Source organism: Populus euphratica, unplaced genomic scaffold (assembly GCF_000495115.2).
Source record: "Populus euphratica unplaced genomic scaffold, PopEup_1.0 scaffold40.1, whole genome shotgun sequence".
Classification (NCBI taxonomy): domain Eukaryota; kingdom Viridiplantae; phylum Streptophyta; class Magnoliopsida; order Malpighiales; family Salicaceae; genus Populus; species Populus euphratica.
In genome coordinates this window covers 404,519-424,198 of record NW_011499912.1, presented here as the reverse complement: position 1 = coordinate 424,198, position 19,680 = coordinate 404,519, and the positions used below count along the sequence as shown (strand labels likewise).

Here is a 19,680-nt window from a genome sequence, read left to right as displayed (position 1 = left end):
GAAAAATTCATAATAATAATAATAATAAAATATTTATGCATATCAAAATGGTAAAAATATCATAGAAAACCGGTTTAATCTTACCATGATTTCCAAATATCAAATCCAGTCATCCGTTATTTAACTAAATGAGTAGTTGTGTCCTCTTTCATATAATACGGCGCGTGTAAAAATATAATGGTTGGATTGTTACCGGTAATAGATTATTATTTATTTATTTTTCTCTTCTAACAACTAAAATATATAATTGTCCTTTTTATTTATTGTTTGTTTGAGTTTTACATGGTTTGCCAGACCCAAACACCTTGGATCAGACATGGTTGTCAGACCTTACCCTTTAGTGATTTAAATTTAAGTCTTTGGTTTAAAAATATTTTGGATTTTTTATTTGGTCCAATGATCATTAAAATATTGTTTGAGAGTATATGTATTTTTTAAAATTTTTAACATAGTTAAAATATTTTTTTTACCTTTAGAGTTAACAAAGTCAACAAAATTTAAAACTATTGATCAAATGTTTTCTTGGCTTTTCACTATATTCATAACAATAAAAATACTTTCTTGCTCCTGATATAAAAAAATAATAGACTACTAAACAATGTTATTTCTAGTTTTTTCAATTTTAATATATGATAAAATAATACTTTTAGTCTAAAAAAACAAAAAAGTAGCTTGCATTTGGCGTGTTTGCCAAACTCAACCTACTTGGGTTTGGCAACAATGCCAAATTCAAGCATTATGCATCTAACAATCACCTTAAATTCAATTTTTCGGGTCTGTTAACCGCACCGAATCCAAGTTATTTGGATTTGACAAACATGCCAAACCTGATGGCCAAGAGTCTGGCAACCATGCCAGAACCGAGTGACTCAGGCATGCCAGACTTGTGGCGTTTAAGCCTGGCATGGTTGTCATATCAAAGCGATTTGAATCTAGAAACCATTAAATTAAATAATTCATATTATATCAGCTCTCGCACGGTTTAATCTGAAACTTGAGTAGAGTTGAGTTCATAGATTTCAAGATCAAATTACTTGACTAGATTTAATAATATAATCAAAAGAAAATTTATACTCAATATTTTTTAATTTCTTTTTTAAATAGCCTGACATTTAGTGATGCATGAACAAATATACTAATATGTATCCAATTGTCTTCTTACATCATATCAATACCATCCTCACATGAAAATTTTATTTATTTTATATCATATTCTGTGAATAATAGATATATTCTATCTTTCATTCAAATAAAATGATATAAAATTAGTTCTAAAAAGTACAATTTAACTGAGTAAACTTAATTTTTTTTTATATAAATCACTAATTGAAGTTCTATAAACCTCATAATCTTTTAAGACTTATATAATTATTAATTTTAAAATTCATAAAATTAATTAAAATATATATAAAATAACTTGGATATCTATATTAATTAATTTAACTAAATGAGTAGTTGTGTCCTCTTCCATATAATACGGTGCGTGTAAAAATATAATGGTTGGATTGTTGCCGGTAATAGATTATTTGTGTTTTTTTTTTCTTTTCTAACAACTAAAATATATAATTGTCCTTTTTATTTATTGTTTGTTTGAGTTTTACATGGTTTGCCAGACCCAAACACCTTGGATCAGACATGGTTGTCAGACCTTACCCTTTAGTGATTTAAATTTAAGTCTTTGGTTTAAAAATATTTTGGATTTTTTATTTGGTCCAATGATCATTAAAATATTGTTTGAGAGTATATGTATTTTTTAAAATTTTTAACATAGTTAAAATATTTTTTTTACCTTTAGAGTTAACAAAGTCAACAAAATTTAAAACTATTGATCAAATGTTTTCTTGGCTTTTCACTATATTCATAACAATAAAAATACTTTTTTGCTCCTGATATAAAAAAATAATAGGCTACTAGACAATGTTATTTTTGGTTTTTTCAATTTTTATATATGATAAAATAACGCTTTTAGTCTAAAAAAACAAAAAAGTAGCTTGCGTTTGGCGTGTTTGCCAAACTTAAGCTACTTGGGTTTGGCAACAACGCCAGATTCAAGCACCATGCATCTGACAATCACGCTAAACTCAATCTTTTAGGTTTGTTAATCGCACTGGACCCAAGCTATTTGGATTTGGTAAACATGTCAAACCTAATAGCTGAGAGTCTGGCAACCACGCCAGACCCGAGTGACTCGTGCGTGCCAGACTTGTGGCGTTTAAGCTTGACATAGTTGTCATACCAAAGCGATTTGAATCTAAGAACCATTAAATTGAATAATTCATATTATATCAGCTCTCACACAGTTTAATCTGAACTCGAGTAGAGTTGAGTTCATAGATTTCAAGATCAAATTACTTGACTAGATTTAATAATATAATCAAAAGAAAATTTATACTCAATATTTTTTAATTTCTTTTTTAAATAGCCTGACATTTAGTGATGCATGAACAAATATACTAATATGTATCCAATTGTCTTCTTACATCATATCAATACCATCCTCACATGAAAATTTTATTTATTTTATATCATATTCTGTGAATAATAGATATATTCTATCTTTCATTCAAATAAAATGATATAAAATTAGTTCTAAAGGTGCAATTTAACTGAATAAACTTAAATTTTTTTTTTATATAAATTACTAATTCAAGTTCTATAAAATTCAGAATCTTTTAAGACTTATATAATTATTAACCTTAAAATCCATAAAATTAATTAAAATATATACAAAATAACTCGGATATCTATATTAATTGAAAAATAATAATTATGTAATGGGCATGAATTTTTATCTTCATAGGCTAACTTGACCAAACAAAATATTCCTTTCCACAACCAGCTGGAAGTTACCTCCTCCAAGTGATCGTAGCGAACACTGGAGTGAGTTTCTTGCTTTCAACAATGAGGTTTCCTCCAGCTCGCCCATGGTAAATAAAATTATTTACCACGTAGCTCGGAAACCTTTCACTGCATAGAAGTAACCTTTCACCTGGTCACGCTTCAACTGAATCATCTATCGGTACTGGTCGCCATCCAAGTACTGTATCCCCTAGAGACTCCGCAACCTCGGCCATAAAAAACAAATACATCAACAAACAAAAAAAAAAAAAATCAATGTAATTCAATCCAGACAAAACGGAATAATATTGTTATATTATGAATATACAGAATTTAAATAAAATTCAGTAAAAAGAACCCATTTGGGAAAATCAAAATTCAATAAAGATACAAAATTTAAGAGTTTTTAAAATTTGGTTGTTTTTTAAAATATTTTTTTTTAAATAATATAATTTTTATTTTTAAAAATTATTTTTAATATTAAATAATTTAAAAATAAAATTTAAATTCTTAAACACTATTCAACCGTGTTGATTAACACGCACTTGATCTTACAAAAAATAATTAGAGAACACTCTTTAGAAGACACGATTCTACTCTTACTTAGTGTTTAATGATTTTTTTTGACAAACTATCCTTGTAATTTTCAGCTAATATCGGTCATATTCTATAGCCGTTGACAGCGTATTTAGAAAATGTTTTTTAAAAAATTTAAATTATTTTAAATTAATATGTTTTTAATGTTTTTAAATTATTTTGTTATATTAATATTAAAAATAATTTTGTAAAAATAAAAAATATTATTAGCATATTTTTCTAAGTAAAAAATATTTTAAAAAATAATTATAATTACACTCCAAAATAAAATAAAAAAACAAAAAAACAGTTAAGAAGCTGCTAGTCGTTCTTCATCAAAAGGAAGAGAAGAAATCAATGGTGTGCCCAACTTCTTATTGTCTGTTTCTTGCCAATGGTAAATCACTCACTTCATGTTTTGAATACTACTTGTAAAATAATCTTGTAAATAGAAGAACGAACATAAAATATGGTAAAGAAAGACAAAATTATTTAAAATTAAAGATCACATATTTAAGTAATGTATTTCTAAACCATTATAAATTTATTTAATAGGATTTTAGAGTAATTTTATTTTATAGTTTTTATTATATATATAATAATCAAGAAATCAATAATTAAATGCTAGCTATCCTGATATTCCTGGTTTTTAAACATAATATCATGATAAATGGTATCTTTTTAATGAATTTTGTTCACGAAGTGAAAGAATAAAAAGAGGATATAAACTTTTTAATGCATGTTTTGGTGTAGATTTAGCATTTTAGATGTTATTTATATTAATAAATAATATAAATTATATTTTAGAATCTCATTTGAAAGTTTACGATATTAGATTTAGATGATTTTTTAATATAATATTGAAGTTTTAATTACTAAATATTTATGAATTTTAATCTTATTATCATTATTTATTTAATAAAAAATAAATATAAAATAATGTAAACCTGTATAAATTTCAAATTCAAATAATTTTCATTTGAAAACATATATTAATAAATAATATAAATTATATCATGAGATTTCATTTTACAGTTTAAGTTATCGAGTTAGGTGATTTTTTGGTAGTTTCAAATTATCTATTACAAATATAAAATTAATGTCATCTTATTGTTGCATTTTATATAATTTTATTCTAATAAAAGATAGGGTAAATTGTTTATTTATATAATATGATAGAGAAAGACTGAAATTTCTAAACGAAAACATGCTAGTATGGTTCAAGAAAGCATTCAAATAGATGTGTTTTAACCACAGCAAATAAGTCTGGTTAAAAAAATCATTGCAGATCAATTGTGGAATACTTATAATAATCATTAAGAATTTTTTGTAACTTAATTTAATTAATATTGTTCTTCGTGTAAAATACGAACATAAAATATGGTAAAGAAAGACAAAATTATTTAAAATTAAAGATCACATATTTAAGTAATGTATTTCTAAACCATTATAAATTTATTTAATAGGATTTTAGAGTAATTTTATTTTATAGTTATTTTTTTTATAATTCAACGTATTCATATCAAATATATCATTTATGTCATGAATATTATTATTTTTACTATAATTAAAAGTATTAATATTAAAACTATAATCTTTTGTGTTATATATATTATTATTTTTATAATAATAATGTTATTAATAAAATAATTACTAAATTAGAAAAAAATATTCTTAATATTAAAAAACAACTATAAATTTGATTTGAAAGGTAAAATTAAAAATTATTATTATTATCATCATCATCATCATCATCATCATCATCATCATCATCATCATCATTAATAAATTTTTAAAAATTATTATTATTATTGAAGAAAAAACATATAGAGACACGTTGCACTTAAACTAATGCCTGTGTTCTGGACAAACCCAAGTGCACATGTGACGCTTAGGTTGCTTACCTTAGTTCTGGACACACCTCTACACCCACGTGGCGCTTGGACTCCTGTCATAGTGTGCTCACGTAATGTATAAGTTACATACTTAGAGGCAAATCCTAACACACACATGGCGTTTGAACTGCACTGAAACCTAACCATCCTTAAGTACTATATGTTACAAAACTTAAAATAGCCTTGAATTATTAAATGTCTAGGATTTAAAATAGACTTGGATTCTATTTATGTAAAACCTAAATAACCTTGAATCATATTAGCATTGAAATCTAATTTTTTTTAATAAAAATAAAAAATAAGTTTGAAGTACGACGAAAGCCATATAATTAATATATATTTTATTACCATTCAAGTTTCTTAGCTTATAAAATCAATAAAAATGATGTTTGGTTCCAAAGTGGATAGGAATATAGATGGAAATATTTATTATATGTTAAAGAAAGACAAAAAAAAAAAACAAAAAAAAGAGGATACAAACTTTTTAATGAATGTTTTGGTGTAGATTTAACATTTTAGATGTTATTTATATTAATAAATAATATAAATTATATTTTAGGATCTCATTTGAAAGTTTACGTTATTAGATGTAGATGATTTTTTAACATAATATTGAAGTTTTAATAACTAAATATTTATGAATTCTAATCTTATTATCTTTATTTATTTGATAAAAAATAAGTATAAAATAATATAAGTTTGTATAAATTTCAAATTTAAATAATTTTAATTTAAAAATATGTGTTAATGAATAATATAAATTATATCCTGAAATTTATTTTATAGTTTAAGTTATCGAGTTAAGGTAATTCTTTAATAGTTTCAAATTATCCATTATAAATATAAAATTAATGTCATTTTATTGTTGTATTTTATATAATTTTATTCTAATAAAAGACAGGGTAAATTGTTTATTTATATAATATGATAGAGAAAGACTGAAATTTCTAAACGAAAACATGCTAGTATGGTTCAAGAAAGCATTCAAGTAGATGTGTTTTAACCACAACAAATAAGTTTGGTTAAAAACAATCATTGTAGATCAATTGTGGAATACTTATAATAATCATTAAGAATTTTTTGTTACTTAATTTAATTAATATTGTTCTTCGTGTAAAACTTTATTATTAATACATTCATAAAAATATTATATTATTATGTTTATTTCTATATCTCAAAATATTTTCTCTTAAATTAATAAATAATAATAACAATAACAATAAATACTCGTGCAGTTAAAATGTTAAGAATATCATAATAATAAACAGGTTTAAATTTAGCACAATTTTTATTTTCTTATCTTTCTCGAAATGGAAAAGAGTATTATATGGACGTATTTTTTAAATTTTCTAGGCTGAAAAAATGTTTAAAATAACATATTTTCTGTTTTTTTATTGGAGAAGAAAATTTGAAGAGAGTGAAAATGGAAAATTATTTTTATGTTACTGAAAAGGGACTGAGGAGTGTTCCTGCAGTGAACTCGTAATTTTATTCAAAGCTTTAGAGAGTTTGCTAGCATGGAGTAAGGACCCTTCTAGAGAGAAGCCTCCGACCAACTCTCATTCCAGCTTTGATCTTTAAGGCCTCTTTCTAAGCATTTGAGCGGCGCGACTCCTCAAGTCAAGCAGCTAATCAATCTAAAAACTTCCGAATACCTAATGGTAAAAATCTCCCTCACGCACAAAATCTTGCAAAATTTCCGAGCCTCCAAGACTCTAACTCTTCTCTTCTCGCAGGAACAACAGCAGCAACAAACCCCGTCTTTGGACGATTGCTTGAAGCTATTGAAAGGTGAAAGAGATGAGCAACGCCTTGCCGGTCTACTCCTAGTTACCAAATTTTGTAATGGAGACGACCTCGTTTCTCTCCGAAAAGTTTACAACGCAGTCGGTGTTCACTTTCTTGACCGACTCTTAAGAACCGGTAACGCTTCTTATTCGTCTTTTTTAATAATTTAATTACTGGTTTTTATCTTTATTATGCTGAAATTGAAAGTGTTAATTTAGGAGTTTTTACTTTGTATGTTTTTTTTTGTTTTTTTATTTACTTGGTTAGGTATGTGTAAAGGAAGTGTTAGTGGAGGAGATAATAGGGATATGTATCTGCAGCTATCAGTTACAGTTCTGGCTGCATTCTGTCGCGTGCCGGATATTGCTGCATCGAAAGAAATGGTTTCGAAGATTCCTTTGATTTTGGAAATAATGCCGGAAGTGTAAGCTTCATTTCCTTAACTTAATTGGAAACAGTGCTGGAAAAATCTGTCCCATTTCCTGATTTTGTTAATGATTTGTTCTACATTCTCACAAACTACTTATCTTATAATGGCCTCTCATGAAATATTGCCCAGGATTTTGTTTTTTCGGTTGCCTTGATTATCACTAATTTTGCGATTTTGATTATTTTAGGTTGCTGACCGAGTGTTTGTTTTTCGAATCACAGATCAGGTTCACCTGTTCTTGAAGAGTGCTATGAATTTTTATATCTGGTAACAACTTCATATGAAGATGGAGCCACAGCATTTTATGAATCTGTAGGCATGAAAGTGCTAGCTTCGCAGATGAGTTCTTTGCCTGATGGTAATTAATGTTATTCTTTAATGTCTTTCCCTGGCAAGCCTTTGAGATATCGTCCTTGTTAATTTTGAATGAAAAAAATTTATGTGATTCTTTTAGCTGCAACCTGGTTATGTGGGTAAACTGTTGTTCCTCGGTTTAAGTTGTTATAGCATCTTAGCTTCTATTCTAATGGAAGTAGAGGTATTTTTTCATGTGAAATAGAGGATTTTCTTCCAAAAATTTTTATTCTGAATGAGCCATGCAAAATCCTGCAGGCTCTCATACGATGGAGCTGGCAATGAAAATTGTACAGTCTACACTACGCGGGCTGTCTCTGGATGTTGTTACCAATACCTATGTGTCAGAGCTATCAATGATGGTAAGCTAAAGGCTAATTTGGCATCTGGTACATCCTTTTCATAACTTTAAGCTCTTTATCTGCTAAATCTTCTTATTCTTTGAAGACTGGACCTTAACCTCCAGCTATTTTGTTTTGGATTCAAATGTGTAAAGATTGTTTGCCTTTCTCTTGCAGGTGGCCACAGTAGCAAGACAATTTGCCTTGTTGCACAATTCTCTTAAATTTGAAGCACTTCATCTACTATCCGAGATCTTCTCGTCAAAGTATTCAGTAAGTTATTATGTTTCGTAATTGTTACTGTTTCAGGAAGGAGTCATTTAGCAAAACTGTATAATTGATACTAGATAGTTACAGATGCAGCTAATTTTACATGCTTGGACGGGGAACAAATTAGTTGAGGAAACTAGAGCCTAGATTGAATGGCCAAACTCAACATTCAAATAACTCTCAATAATCTGTCTTGGCATTCAAATTTATGTGACTCTTAGAAATCCTTCTCAAAATAGGATTAGCAAATATTTTTTAGAACTAAAGATTGAATGGCAGAATGTTGATGGCAGTGGTAATTGATAGTTCGGAGTTCATATCATAGATGGTGTCTTACTTCATTGTTTTGTCTGTTGGTCCTTTGTTTCTGCATTACTTGTTCTTTGATGGTCCAAATTTTCTTGTCTTATAGAAACTTTGGAGAATTCTTGGTTTGATTAGTGCACCTCTGGAATTGAAATAACTAATGTCTGCTGTTGATATTTTAAACTCAAATCATATTCGATCACCAACACGCATTGAGATTTTCTGTTTTGGTGTCTGGTTGGTTTTGGAGAAAGTTGGGGGTGGGTGATAGTTCCTTATTCCAATTCTAAAGCTGTTTGTGTCATTTTCTTGCTGTTTCAGAAACCACTTTGTGATGCGTTGTGTGCAATGGCTGGCAACAAATGGCCAGATCATATGCGTGCTGGGATTGTGGCTATTTTACAGAATCGTGTAGGTACAGTACTTGTTCTCCTTTTACATGATTTCTCTTTTAAATTACCAACCATCTTACATTCTTGGTGACTTGGAAACTTATCTGTGCTTGCACAAATGTGAAGGGGGCATAGCTTTCTCTTTGAGTGACCTTTTCCTTTAACCAGCTTGGCATTTTTTTGGAATGGAATTTATTTCATCTGCTAACTTTTTGCGAGGGATCTCTAACATTGGCATTTTTGTTTCCCTTTGATTCTCCCTTTTCTCTTCGGACTACAAATGTTATACCTGAATCTATGGTTGTATTTTAAATAATCACCTGATGAATGGGTGGATTTGGCATCAGTGACAAATTGCTAGGGAATGCCTTTAAACTTGTCGTGGAGTTCTTGGGAACATCTTTGAGCATTTGAAATGGGATTGTAAATTAAAATAATCATTGCTAAGCTCATAATCACTCTGCTTTCAATCTTTCATAAAGGAATTGTGCATAATACTGTCTTTACGGTGATACTCTATAGTTTGGATAGGATCTAGATATGGTATGAGCTCTGCTCAAGTTAAATGGGCCTTTTCCCCCTTTTATCTCATGATCATTGATTGATGAGTGAGCATAATGAAAAATTGAATTCAATTTTTTTTATTCAATATGCTTAGAACATGCATTTTTAATTTTAGATTATAAATTCACTTGTGCCATTTAATGTGCAGAACCTGCTGAAAAGGTTCATGCCCTTATTTTGGCTGAATCTGTGATATCTATAATGGGGGAAGGCTGGCTGCTTGGTCAGCCAAACTTACCTGATTTACCAGGCTCCATACCAGCTGACCGGTATGTTATGTTTAAATTGCATTGCTTCTTTTACAAGTAATTTGTTATGGAATATGCCATAATACTTGAGCAATTTTGTTTTCAGATGTTTTCTGCTTGTCTTGGAGTCTGCAAGGGTTGAAGTTGCTGTTTTGCTGAATGATTTGGCCTATTTGAAATATGAAGCTTCCAAGGATACGTCAACAACTGTTGAAACTATTCTCTTAAAGCAAAGAAATGTGGCTATTGCCTTTTCCTTGGTTGAGAGGGTAATCAAATTGACGTCAACCATGGATGAAGTTGAAGGTAAACAAAAGTTAATATGCTAGCATGTGAGTTATAATGCTCTAATTGACATGGAGAATTTGCAAATATCAAGTATATTTGGCATATGCTTAGCGGATTGGGAAATCATAACAAATACAAGTGAATTTTGCATCAGCTTCTCATTGATGGATGTTATTTTTGCTTTGAGTACATTATTTTTGAACAGCATGTATGCTTATTTGATGACACTCTCATATTCCCATTCCTGAACTCCCATTAGTTTTTGTCGGTCATCTTATTCCAAGAATCATATTTTCACCATGTGCTTTTTGTCCATGTGGAATTTAATCTTCTTGCTTTGACTTTGTCTAGGGAGTATTATTGGTGAAAGAACTTTAATAAAGGTGATCAATGGGCTTAACGAGACAATTAATGTAGTTCTAGAGTATCTAGAAGATGCCAAGGTAATGATTTTTTTGGTTCTTAAAACCTGTCATCTTCATCCTGCCCTTGCTTTAACAATTGTTATTCTTCAGGAGCATGGGCAAAAGAAAGGAAATGATCTTCTTGCATCTGTACGGGTAGTTGGGAGGTATGTTGTATGCCACTTAACTTTCTGGCATCGGAAACATGGACAGTGTTAGTTTTGTTGCAATTGTTGGTGTAAAGAATAAAATGCAACAGTAAGAAATGATTGCTACCATTATTATGCTTTAATTAATGTCCTGCTACACTGATACCATGAACTGGTGAATTAATAATATCCATGTTAAATAATCCTCAACCGTCCTGGTGGTGTCAACACACATTGTTTTCCATGGATATTGAATGTGAGATAGTTCCAGAGCTAGGTGGTACTGCCTTGTCTCCAATCACAACTCCAAGTTATCATTCAATTACATGGATGCTAAATACTCGTGGACAGGTTTTCTTAATACATGATGTTCAGTTCCTATTTTCTAATGACAAATTCTGCTAGTGCATTTACTACAGGAGCTGTTTTTATGCTATATGTGGACTAATGTTTTTGTTTGTTATAGCTATCTTGCAGAAACACCCGATGCATGCAAAGAGAAAGTTAGAGAGCTTTTGGACTATATGCTGACAATTGAAGGTGAAGATGAAGCAAGGTTTGTGAATATATTTTTGCAGTAAGCTGTGAGGTTACTTTTCTCAATATTGTACTCTGATAATAACTTTGCCCACATTATTTTGAATGACAGCCCTTTTCACTCTATATCTTTTCTACTTCCAATGATGTGTCAAATTACAATGGATATTGAAGGGTGTGAAGCTTTGATTTCTTCTGGAGGTTACAAAGCTGTAAGTTGGTCTAGTTTTCAGTTAAATGTATTTTCTTGGTCGACTTTTTGTTGGAACACATAATGACATTGATTAATGTAGCTGCTCTTTCTTCCATTAATAATTTGGAGGGTATGATTTCTTGGACATGTATCATTGAGCAATGTAATGTATTCACTAATACCCTACTCCATTCTAAACCATTTTATTAACTTGTAATATTTTCTACCCATTCTCCATTCAATTGGATGCACTATCCAGTCCAGTACAGAAGCATTCCTTGAGTTGATGATTTTATTTTTTTTGTAAATAAGCCTCTTACAAAATTTTCTTCCTGTAGTCTTATCCCATTGTCTTTCCATTCTTGGATCTATGGTCAAGGGAACAAGCAATGGCACAACACGCAAAGGCCCTTTTGCATTAGCTTGGAGTTTTTTTCTCTTCCTACTTTCCACTTTAAAACAAATTTAGCGCTGGGACAAAGATGATAGAGGGCAGCGCAAGTGAGGATGGCAGTTCCTTTAGTGGCTAGTCCTTGGCAAAACTGGTCCAGTCTGTGCTGTACTAAAAAAAAAATATGAAAGCTTGAGTTTGGCCTTTCGCCCCTCTCTTAAGCAAATAACATTTTTTGCGGGTTGAATAGTCATTCATAACAGGCTTCAAGCTGCTGTCCATGATTCAACAATAACTTTTCACCAGAAGACAATTTCTTTTTATCGTGGAAAAAGAGTTGTAAGTTCAAAAATAACATTATTGATTCATTTTTCAGGTTGCAGAATGCCTTGTAAAGTTGATTGGACCACGTGGCAACATGGTTGGAGATGATGGCTGCACCTTCTTGGCATGTGATACAGTATTGAATTTGCTGTTGAAGGTAGTGCTATCTTTATTGCAACCTGATTTTTTTATTGTTATTATGCATTATTTGCAACTTTTTTCTGACCTTTTATTTTTTCCATTAATAGAAAGGGCAAATGCGATTTCGAATGGATGAATCAACCTTCATTGATCTTTTGAAGGCCATAGGATATTGGGCAGGTAAATAATAAAGCTGTGATTAGAAATTGTCATCTTTCTATATTTAATGAAAGTCAGAATTTCTTTCCTTAACGTGTTTGCATGCATGCCTGTGTGCATGTAGATGACTTGGGAGGGGGTGTCATCATCTCTTTCACAAGTATTATGATCTTTATGTGTCATTAATCCTTGACTAGAGGTTCTGATCTTGATTGTTCAGGGAATGCAAATGACCTTTCTGTTATTATCATGGCTTCAAGCATTTGTGCTCTGATATTTGATTATACATCAGAGGAGACTCTTCTAAACCATCCCAGCTTCGACAACAGCTCCCTCCATAATCTATATAAAATCATTGCAAGAAGTTTGGCTTCTTGTAAGCAGGTAAAATTGATGTTTAAAAGCGTTGCAATGTATTTTTAATGCTTCTTGAAGGGCTTGATTAGACTCACATTTTCCTTCCTAGAAGAAACACCTTTCATTATATCAGTGTTCAGATGCCCTTGGCCACCACCTGCTCCTCTCCTAGAAGTAACACTTTTCACTATATCACTGCTTGATGAGACTAACCTACAAGTTTGTCAATTGATTCAGGATATGTCTGATATGGTTAGAAAAGAAACAGATCTTCTCGAGATTGTTACTTCAGGTCTGTCTTTGAAATGAAAGCATCAGATAGTTTCAACCATTTTCTTGTTATGCCTTCCTGCCTTTAACTTGTTGCAGATTTCATTTTTCCGAAGTTGTTTGCAGTTAAATTTTCAGATTTCATATGTTGAACCTTTTTTGCAGGATTTTCACGGTGGGCACATCGGTTCCCTGGTTTAAGAGAGGCGATTGAGAGTGCTTGACAGCCAGATGTTGATTTTTGGTGTGATTATGTGAATGTGTTCCCGCTGGCTTATGTATGATCTTTTGTAGTCGATTTTGATTTGTAAATAATTTCAGTTTCTCCTTAAAAGTTTCCCATATTCTGGGAATCTTTTTCAATTTTGGAAAGTTTAGTCATTAAACCTGACTAGTCTAATGACTTGCTGTCATGGAACTTAGCCAAGTTGAACTGATTTACACATCAATTTGGTTAATTTTTTTATATATATAGATTAATGTGTCTGTTTAAATCAGCAACGACTATATGAGTTTCACGACTATATAAGTTTCTATATAAGTTTCTAATGACTTTTAAATGATTTACACATCAATTTGGTTAATTTTTTTTTTATATAGATTAATGTGTGTTTTTAAATCAGCAATGACTATACAAGTTTTTAATTATTTTTAAATTTTTGACTTAAGACTTGATTAGTTAAGTTATACTTCTCAGGTTAATTTAGTTAGATTTTGATAACTTGGTTAGTTTATAATCTGGTTTATTTTATCAAACTTAGATGAATTTATTTAAGGGAATTTTTTTTTAATATTTGTCCAAAGTATTATATATATAAAATGTCATTTGATTTAAAAAGAAAACGTTGTATGGAGGATGACTTAACCCAATGATTTGGGATTTTAACCTAGTATGTCCCATTTCTTGCATCTTACTGGCCGCTTGTTCTTCCATGTCATGCCTTTTGTTCTCTTTAATGATGAAATATCCTTCACAAATGAGTTTTTGAGTAACATCATTCATTCTTGAATGATATCAATCATTGGGTCTCCTTGTAGATAAAATGGTTAGCTAGGCTGTTTTAAAGTATTTTTTATTTTAAAATGTATTAAAATAATATGTTTTTTTTATATAAAAAAAATTATTTTTAAAATCATTATATAAAAAAATTTAAAATATACAAAAAAATTATTTTTTTACTTGTATTTTCAAATGCACAAACACACATTAGCTAAGCTTGAGCACTTTAAAAAAAATATTAAACCATGTTGATTTTTTATGAATGGCCTTCTTTGGGCTGGTAGGCTCGGCTTCTAGCTTTTGAGGCGTGATCCAGAATATATTTTAGGGCTTCAAAGACTCGAGCAAACTACTTGTGTTACTTTCTTACATTAAGGCTTCGAGAAAGGTTGTGCTGCGTGTAGCTTTAATTTTTTTTTTTTTAAAAAAGAAAACACTAAAAGCCAAAAGTCAATTATTGTTGCCTAAGAGATAGCTTACTTTGAATTACAATAGTAAAACGGCCATCCTTCCCTTCTCAGACAAAATCACGATCCTTGCTAACTGGGGTGAATTCATGTTCTTCGTGTGACTGATGGATCATTTCAGCAAAGGCTTTGACAATCATGTCTTATCATTTTATCTTTAAAATCTTTTTTTTATTTGGTGTGACTGACTGATCATTTCAACAAATGTTTGACAATTATGTCCTATATTTTATCTTTTCTTTTTCACGGTAAAAAAGTAATTTAAATATTTTTAAAACCAATAAAAAATAAAAAAATAATCAAATTAAAATCACTAATATGATTGAAAAAACAAAAACCATAAATTTAATTCAAATAGTTAAATTATGGTTAAATTACAGCAATAAAAACTCTGGTAAAAAATAAAGGAAAAATATTAAGAAATTAAAAATAGAATAAAGGGATTAAAATACCCTATATATAAAAAAAAATCAAGAATCAAACAAAAGTTTAACAAAAAAAATTAAAAACATTAATTAAAATTAAAAAATCTGAATTTTAAAAAATAAAAATAAAGACAATAGTGTATTTGTGGGGGCACGAGGGAGATGATTTGTTTTCTTCGTTTGGAGTTATCGTTTGTTGACTTTCTTAAATTGTTTTCATATATTAATATTGAGAATAAATTTTTTTAAAATGTATTATTTTAATATATTTATTTTAAATTTCATTTTTAAAATAATATCCGGTGAACTGGCAAACACTATCGAACACGGGTTGATATAATATAGGCTAGTTTCTTTAATTGGATTGATAGTGTGAGATGACAAGATAAGAAAAGCAAGAACATGGCCAAAGTACAAGTGGAATTCATCAAGAAATAAATGTATCTCTGCCGTGTGGGCTCCTCCAGAGCCTGTGCTTTGTCCCGGAAAGAATTCTATCTTATCCTCGATGTACCTGGAATCAAATCCCCGGCGACTGTTTCTTTGATGTAACCCCAATCATTCCAGGTTTTTTTTTTTTTTTTTTTTTCCGGTCATGCATCATTTATTATTGGTTTTCTCATGAACTGTAGATTTTAATGAAAATTTATCTGTGATAGATTAATTTATTTTTTTATTTCTAGATCAATTGTTGTAGTAATACAATTAAAAAAATAATTTAAAGTACAAATATTTTTATAAATTTTATCAAATTAATACAAAGGATTAAGATGAAAAAAAAGGAGAGAAAGAACTGTATTGTTTTAATAAATAAAAACTTTTTTTTTATATAATTGTTTTTTCTTCCATCATGCATCGTTTATTACTGGTTTTCACAAAAGTCTCAAGATCGATGTGGTCAACATAACTGTAGGTTTTAAAGGAAATTTATTTGTGATATAAGAATTTATTTTTGGATTAATTATAGAATGGTTATTTTGTAAATTTTATCAAGTTAATATAAAAAAAGAGATATATATTATTTTAACAAATAAAAACTTCTTTTTATAAGTTATATTTTTATATATATAAATAAAAATTATATATATTTTTTAATATTTAAACCAGATCCGCATCTCATGGACGACAAGACATAGACCGATTAACGACAATATCAATTGTGTTTTAACCAAGAAAGCTCGTAGGTTCAGTCACTTGTTTTGTGATCTACTGCGCGGACAAAGTGTACCCTTCATTGCAGGCCGGCTAAAAGTCAACAAGAAGAAAAACAAGATGATGAAAATGATGTGCAACTACGTGGAATCAGAAACCAACCAGAAAATATATTCAATAGTGTTCAAACAATGATGACAACTGATGAGAAGTCCATGGCTTGATGCCTGGCAAAACCATGGAAACCACCTCGTAAATTCCATGTTAATGTCAACGATATTCGTTGCGCAGAAAAAATATTTCTCAAGGATATTCTTCCTCCACTGATCATATAATATTATTCACCTGTATATATTCATCTTTCTGAAGTTCATCACAACATTCCTTTTCACCCCTTTCCTTCCCTGATTGTTTGCCTACTTCTGTGCTTATTCAAGTTCATACACTTAACAACCATGTATAAAGTTGCTAGTCCGTCCGAGTTTTTGGTGATAACCGGGGTTGGTATCTCAGATATTAAGCTAGCCAAAAAGGGATGGATCCTTCCCGGCCAGTCATGTACTGTCTTCGACGTTTCACCGGTCAACTACACCTTCGAAGTCCAAGCCATGAGTGCAGAGAAGCTCCCTTTTGTTCTTCCTGCTGTCTTCACTATTGGCCCTCGTGTGGATGACGACCAAAGCCTCTTTAAATATGCAAAGCTCATCTCTCGACATGACAAGCTCTCTAACCATGTTAAAGAGCTTGTTCAGGGTATCATTGAGGGTGAAACCAGAGTACTTGCTGCTTCCATGACCATGGAAGAGGTTTTCAAAGGAACTAAAGAGTTTAAACAGGAAGTTTTTGAGAAAGTCCAGCTTGAACTTAATCAGTTTGGATTGTTAATATATAATGCTAATGTTAAACAACTTGTCGATGTTCCTGGGCACGAGTACTTCTCTTACTTGGGTCAAAAGACTCAAATGGAGGCTGCAAATCAAGCCAGAGTTGATGTATCAGAAGCGAAAATGAAGGGAGAGGTAGGATCAAAGCAAAGGGAGGGTCAAACTCTGCAAAATGCGGCGAGAATCGATGCTGAAACGAAGATTATTGCGACGCAAAGGCAAGGAGATGGGAAGAAGGAGGAGATAAAGGTGAAGACTGAGGTTAAGATTTATGAGAACCATAGAGAAGCAGAGGTGGCAGAGGCCAATGCTGATTTGGCAAAGAAGAGGGCTGGTTGGTCCAAAGAAGCGCAGGTGGCAGAGGTGGAAGCAACAAAGGCCGTGTCCCTGAGGGAGGCTGAGTTGCAAAGGGAGGTGGAGAGAATGAATGCTTTGACCAGAACTGAAAAGCTCAAGGCTGAGTTTCTGAGCCAGGCTAGCGTGGAGTACGAAACCAAGGTAATTAATATACTATATTTTACCATATAATTTCTCAAAAGCTAACTTGTAACTAAATCAATTTGAACTTATACATATTAAACTCAGCAAATGATCACTTTAAATTACCATCTTCGATTTCTAATCCAATTTGTTTTACTTAACAGGTTCAAGAAGCAAACTGGGAGCTGTATAAGAAACAGAAAGCAGCAGAAGCAATTCTCTATGAAAAGCAGAAAGATGCTGATGCACAAAAAGCAACAGCAGATGCAACATTTTATTCTCGCCAACAAGTTGCTGACGGGGAGCTATATGCAAAGCAAAAGGAAGCTGAAGGACTCGTAGCACTTGCACAGGCACAGGGAGTCTATTTACGCACCCTTCTGGACGCATTAGGCGGCAATTATGCAGCATTGAGAGATTACTTAATGATCAACAGCGGAATGTTTCAAGAGATTGCTAGGATTAACGCGGATGCAGTTCATGGGTTGCAGCCTAAAATCAGCATCTGGACTAATGGAAACAGCGGCGAGGCTAACGATGGAGCTGGGGGAGGCAATGCAATGAAGGAGGTTGCTGGGGTTTACAAGATGTTACCACCCTTGTTTAAGACTGTTCAAGACCAGACTGGAATGCTACCACCGGCATGGATGGGCACATTGACAGACTCTAGCCACTCTAATGTGAACTGAATCATGGTGATCTTGTGGTTTTGTTGCTCGAGTTTGCTGATATGAACACTCCCTGTGGTCTCCCGTTTGATTGTGCGTGTGCGTGTGCGTGTGTTCTTTTTTTCTTGTATCGCAAATAATTTCGTAATAATAAGATGAACGTAACACTCATAATTCCTATATCTTCTTCGAAGATCAAGCCTGGTTTAAATGTAAACACAAGTTATAAATTGGTGGAAGGGGAGAAGATCTTGAATTATCAAATTTTGGCACTAGAATGGTGTGTTTGTTTAAGCTGCGTGTCCGCCCATTTTAAAAAATTAAAATTTTGTTTTAAATTGAATTTTTTTAATATACTAATATTAAAAATAATTTTTTTAAAAAATATTATATTAATACATTACTAAACTAAAAATACTTTAAAATATAACTATCATAACAATATTAAATTCCACCTTCACGCCGCCCAGTAACCAATAATAATTGGAAACATTTAAAAAAATTGATTTAATGTTTTTTTAAAATAAATATATTTTTAAAAAGCATTAAAAAGTAAAAGTTAGAACACCTGAGACGAGACGGCTCTTAAACCCGCTTTTGCAAGTGGTTTGCATTCCCACCCTGTTAATTCTATCACTGACAGATGCTCAATGCCCAATTGATGAAAAAAACTGTACTGTGATCCTTTCCGACATAAAGCACAAATACCACAACCTTGCCCTTGCCCTTAAAAAAAATAAAATGTAACGGTAAAATTGGGTAAAAAAATCCTAGTTAAGATCCAATTTTAGATGCTGCGTCCGAAAGTAAGCTGAAATTCATTTACAAAATTGTATATCTTGATTAAATTCTGAGATAATTTTAACATGAAACAAAAAACAATCAAACTTATAATTATTGACGCGTGAAATATTATAATTTATTAATTTTTTATATATTAATTAAAGTATGAGCATGATTAAGATAACTTGTTAAATTAAAATCTCTTTTCAGATCATAAATTTATTATCAGTTAATATTAATATTGTATTAACTTATTATTTGTATCATAAATCATGTAAGAATATATTATTAAAATTACAGTTAATATTAATATTGTATTAACTTATTGTTTGTATCATAAATCGAATATATTATTAAAATTGTTTTATTGTTTTTTGATATAATAAATGATATAAACATAAACCTAGAAGATATGTGTAATATTACAGGACATACTTAGAAAATAAATATTGAAGAAAAAGTTTTTTTAATAAAGAGTTTGCTTTTTAATTTTTTGTTCTTCAAACGCATTTTTTATATATATTTTAAATTAAAAGTTTTTATTATTATCAATTGAGACATGACTAGGATATATGGAATATTAGAATATACTAAAATATTTGCATT

General features: G+C 30.5%; 2 protein-coding genes across 4 annotated transcripts; both read left to right on the top strand.

Annotated features, from left to right (window-relative positions):
- The first annotated feature begins 3,756 nt into the window (after positions 1 to 3,756).
- Positions 3,757 to 13,661, top strand: LOC105134069 (neurochondrin family protein). 3 transcript variants are annotated; one of them, XM_011038325.1, is made up of 19 exons: positions 3,757 to 3,774; positions 6,763 to 6,970; positions 7,046 to 7,232; positions 7,365 to 7,521; positions 7,749 to 7,885; positions 8,140 to 8,243; positions 8,400 to 8,495; positions 9,120 to 9,213; positions 9,903 to 10,023; positions 10,109 to 10,308; positions 10,642 to 10,733; positions 10,806 to 10,861; positions 11,310 to 11,399; positions 11,493 to 11,592; positions 12,341 to 12,445; positions 12,537 to 12,609; positions 12,809 to 12,972; positions 13,183 to 13,237; positions 13,381 to 13,661. In XM_011038325.1, exons 2-19 carry the CDS (start codon positions 6,968 to 6,970, stop codon positions 13,437 to 13,439), a joined length of 1,893 nt encoding a protein of 630 aa, XP_011036627.1. In that variant the 5' UTR covers positions 3,757 to 3,774; positions 6,763 to 6,967; the 3' UTR covers positions 13,440 to 13,661. The 3 variants fall into 3 exon arrangements, with proteins under 3 accessions (XP_011036627.1, XP_011036628.1, XP_011036626.1); XM_011038326.1 differs by lacking the exon at positions 3,757 to 3,774 and adding an exon at positions 3,797 to 3,811; XM_011038324.1 differs by lacking the exon at positions 3,757 to 3,774 and having other exon boundaries at positions 6,733 to 6,970.
- Positions 13,662 to 16,400: 2,739 nt separating this feature from the next.
- LOC105134068 (flotillin-like protein 4) lies at positions 16,401 to 18,555 on the top strand. Its single transcript, XM_011038323.1, has 2 exons — positions 16,401 to 17,641; positions 17,788 to 18,555. Exons 1-2 carry the CDS (start codon positions 16,715 to 16,717, stop codon positions 18,310 to 18,312), a joined length of 1,452 nt encoding a protein of 483 aa, XP_011036625.1. The 5' UTR covers positions 16,401 to 16,714; the 3' UTR covers positions 18,313 to 18,555.
- The last annotated feature ends 1,125 nt before the right edge of the window (positions 18,556 to 19,680 follow it).

What these genes read in the sequence shown, in the direction of transcription:
- LOC105134069 (XM_011038325.1), top strand. An exon ending in TTGGAAATAATGCCGGAAGT is followed by an intron (nt 7,522 to 7,748) that starts GTAAGCTTCATT and finishes TTCGAATCACAG; the next exon opens with ATCAGGTTCACCTGTTCTTG. An exon ending in TATTTTACAGAATCGTGTAG is followed by an intron (nt 9,214 to 9,902) that starts GTACAGTACTTG and finishes TTTAATGTGCAG; the next exon opens with AACCTGCTGAAAAGGTTCAT.
- LOC105134068 (XM_011038323.1), top strand. Translation starts at nt 16,715, where the DNA reads ATGTATAAAGTTGCTAGTCCGTCCGAGTTTTTGGTGATAACCGGGGTT. An exon ending in GCGTGGAGTACGAAACCAAG is followed by an intron (nt 17,642 to 17,787) that starts GTAATTAATATA and finishes TTTACTTAACAG; the next exon opens with GTTCAAGAAGCAAACTGGGA.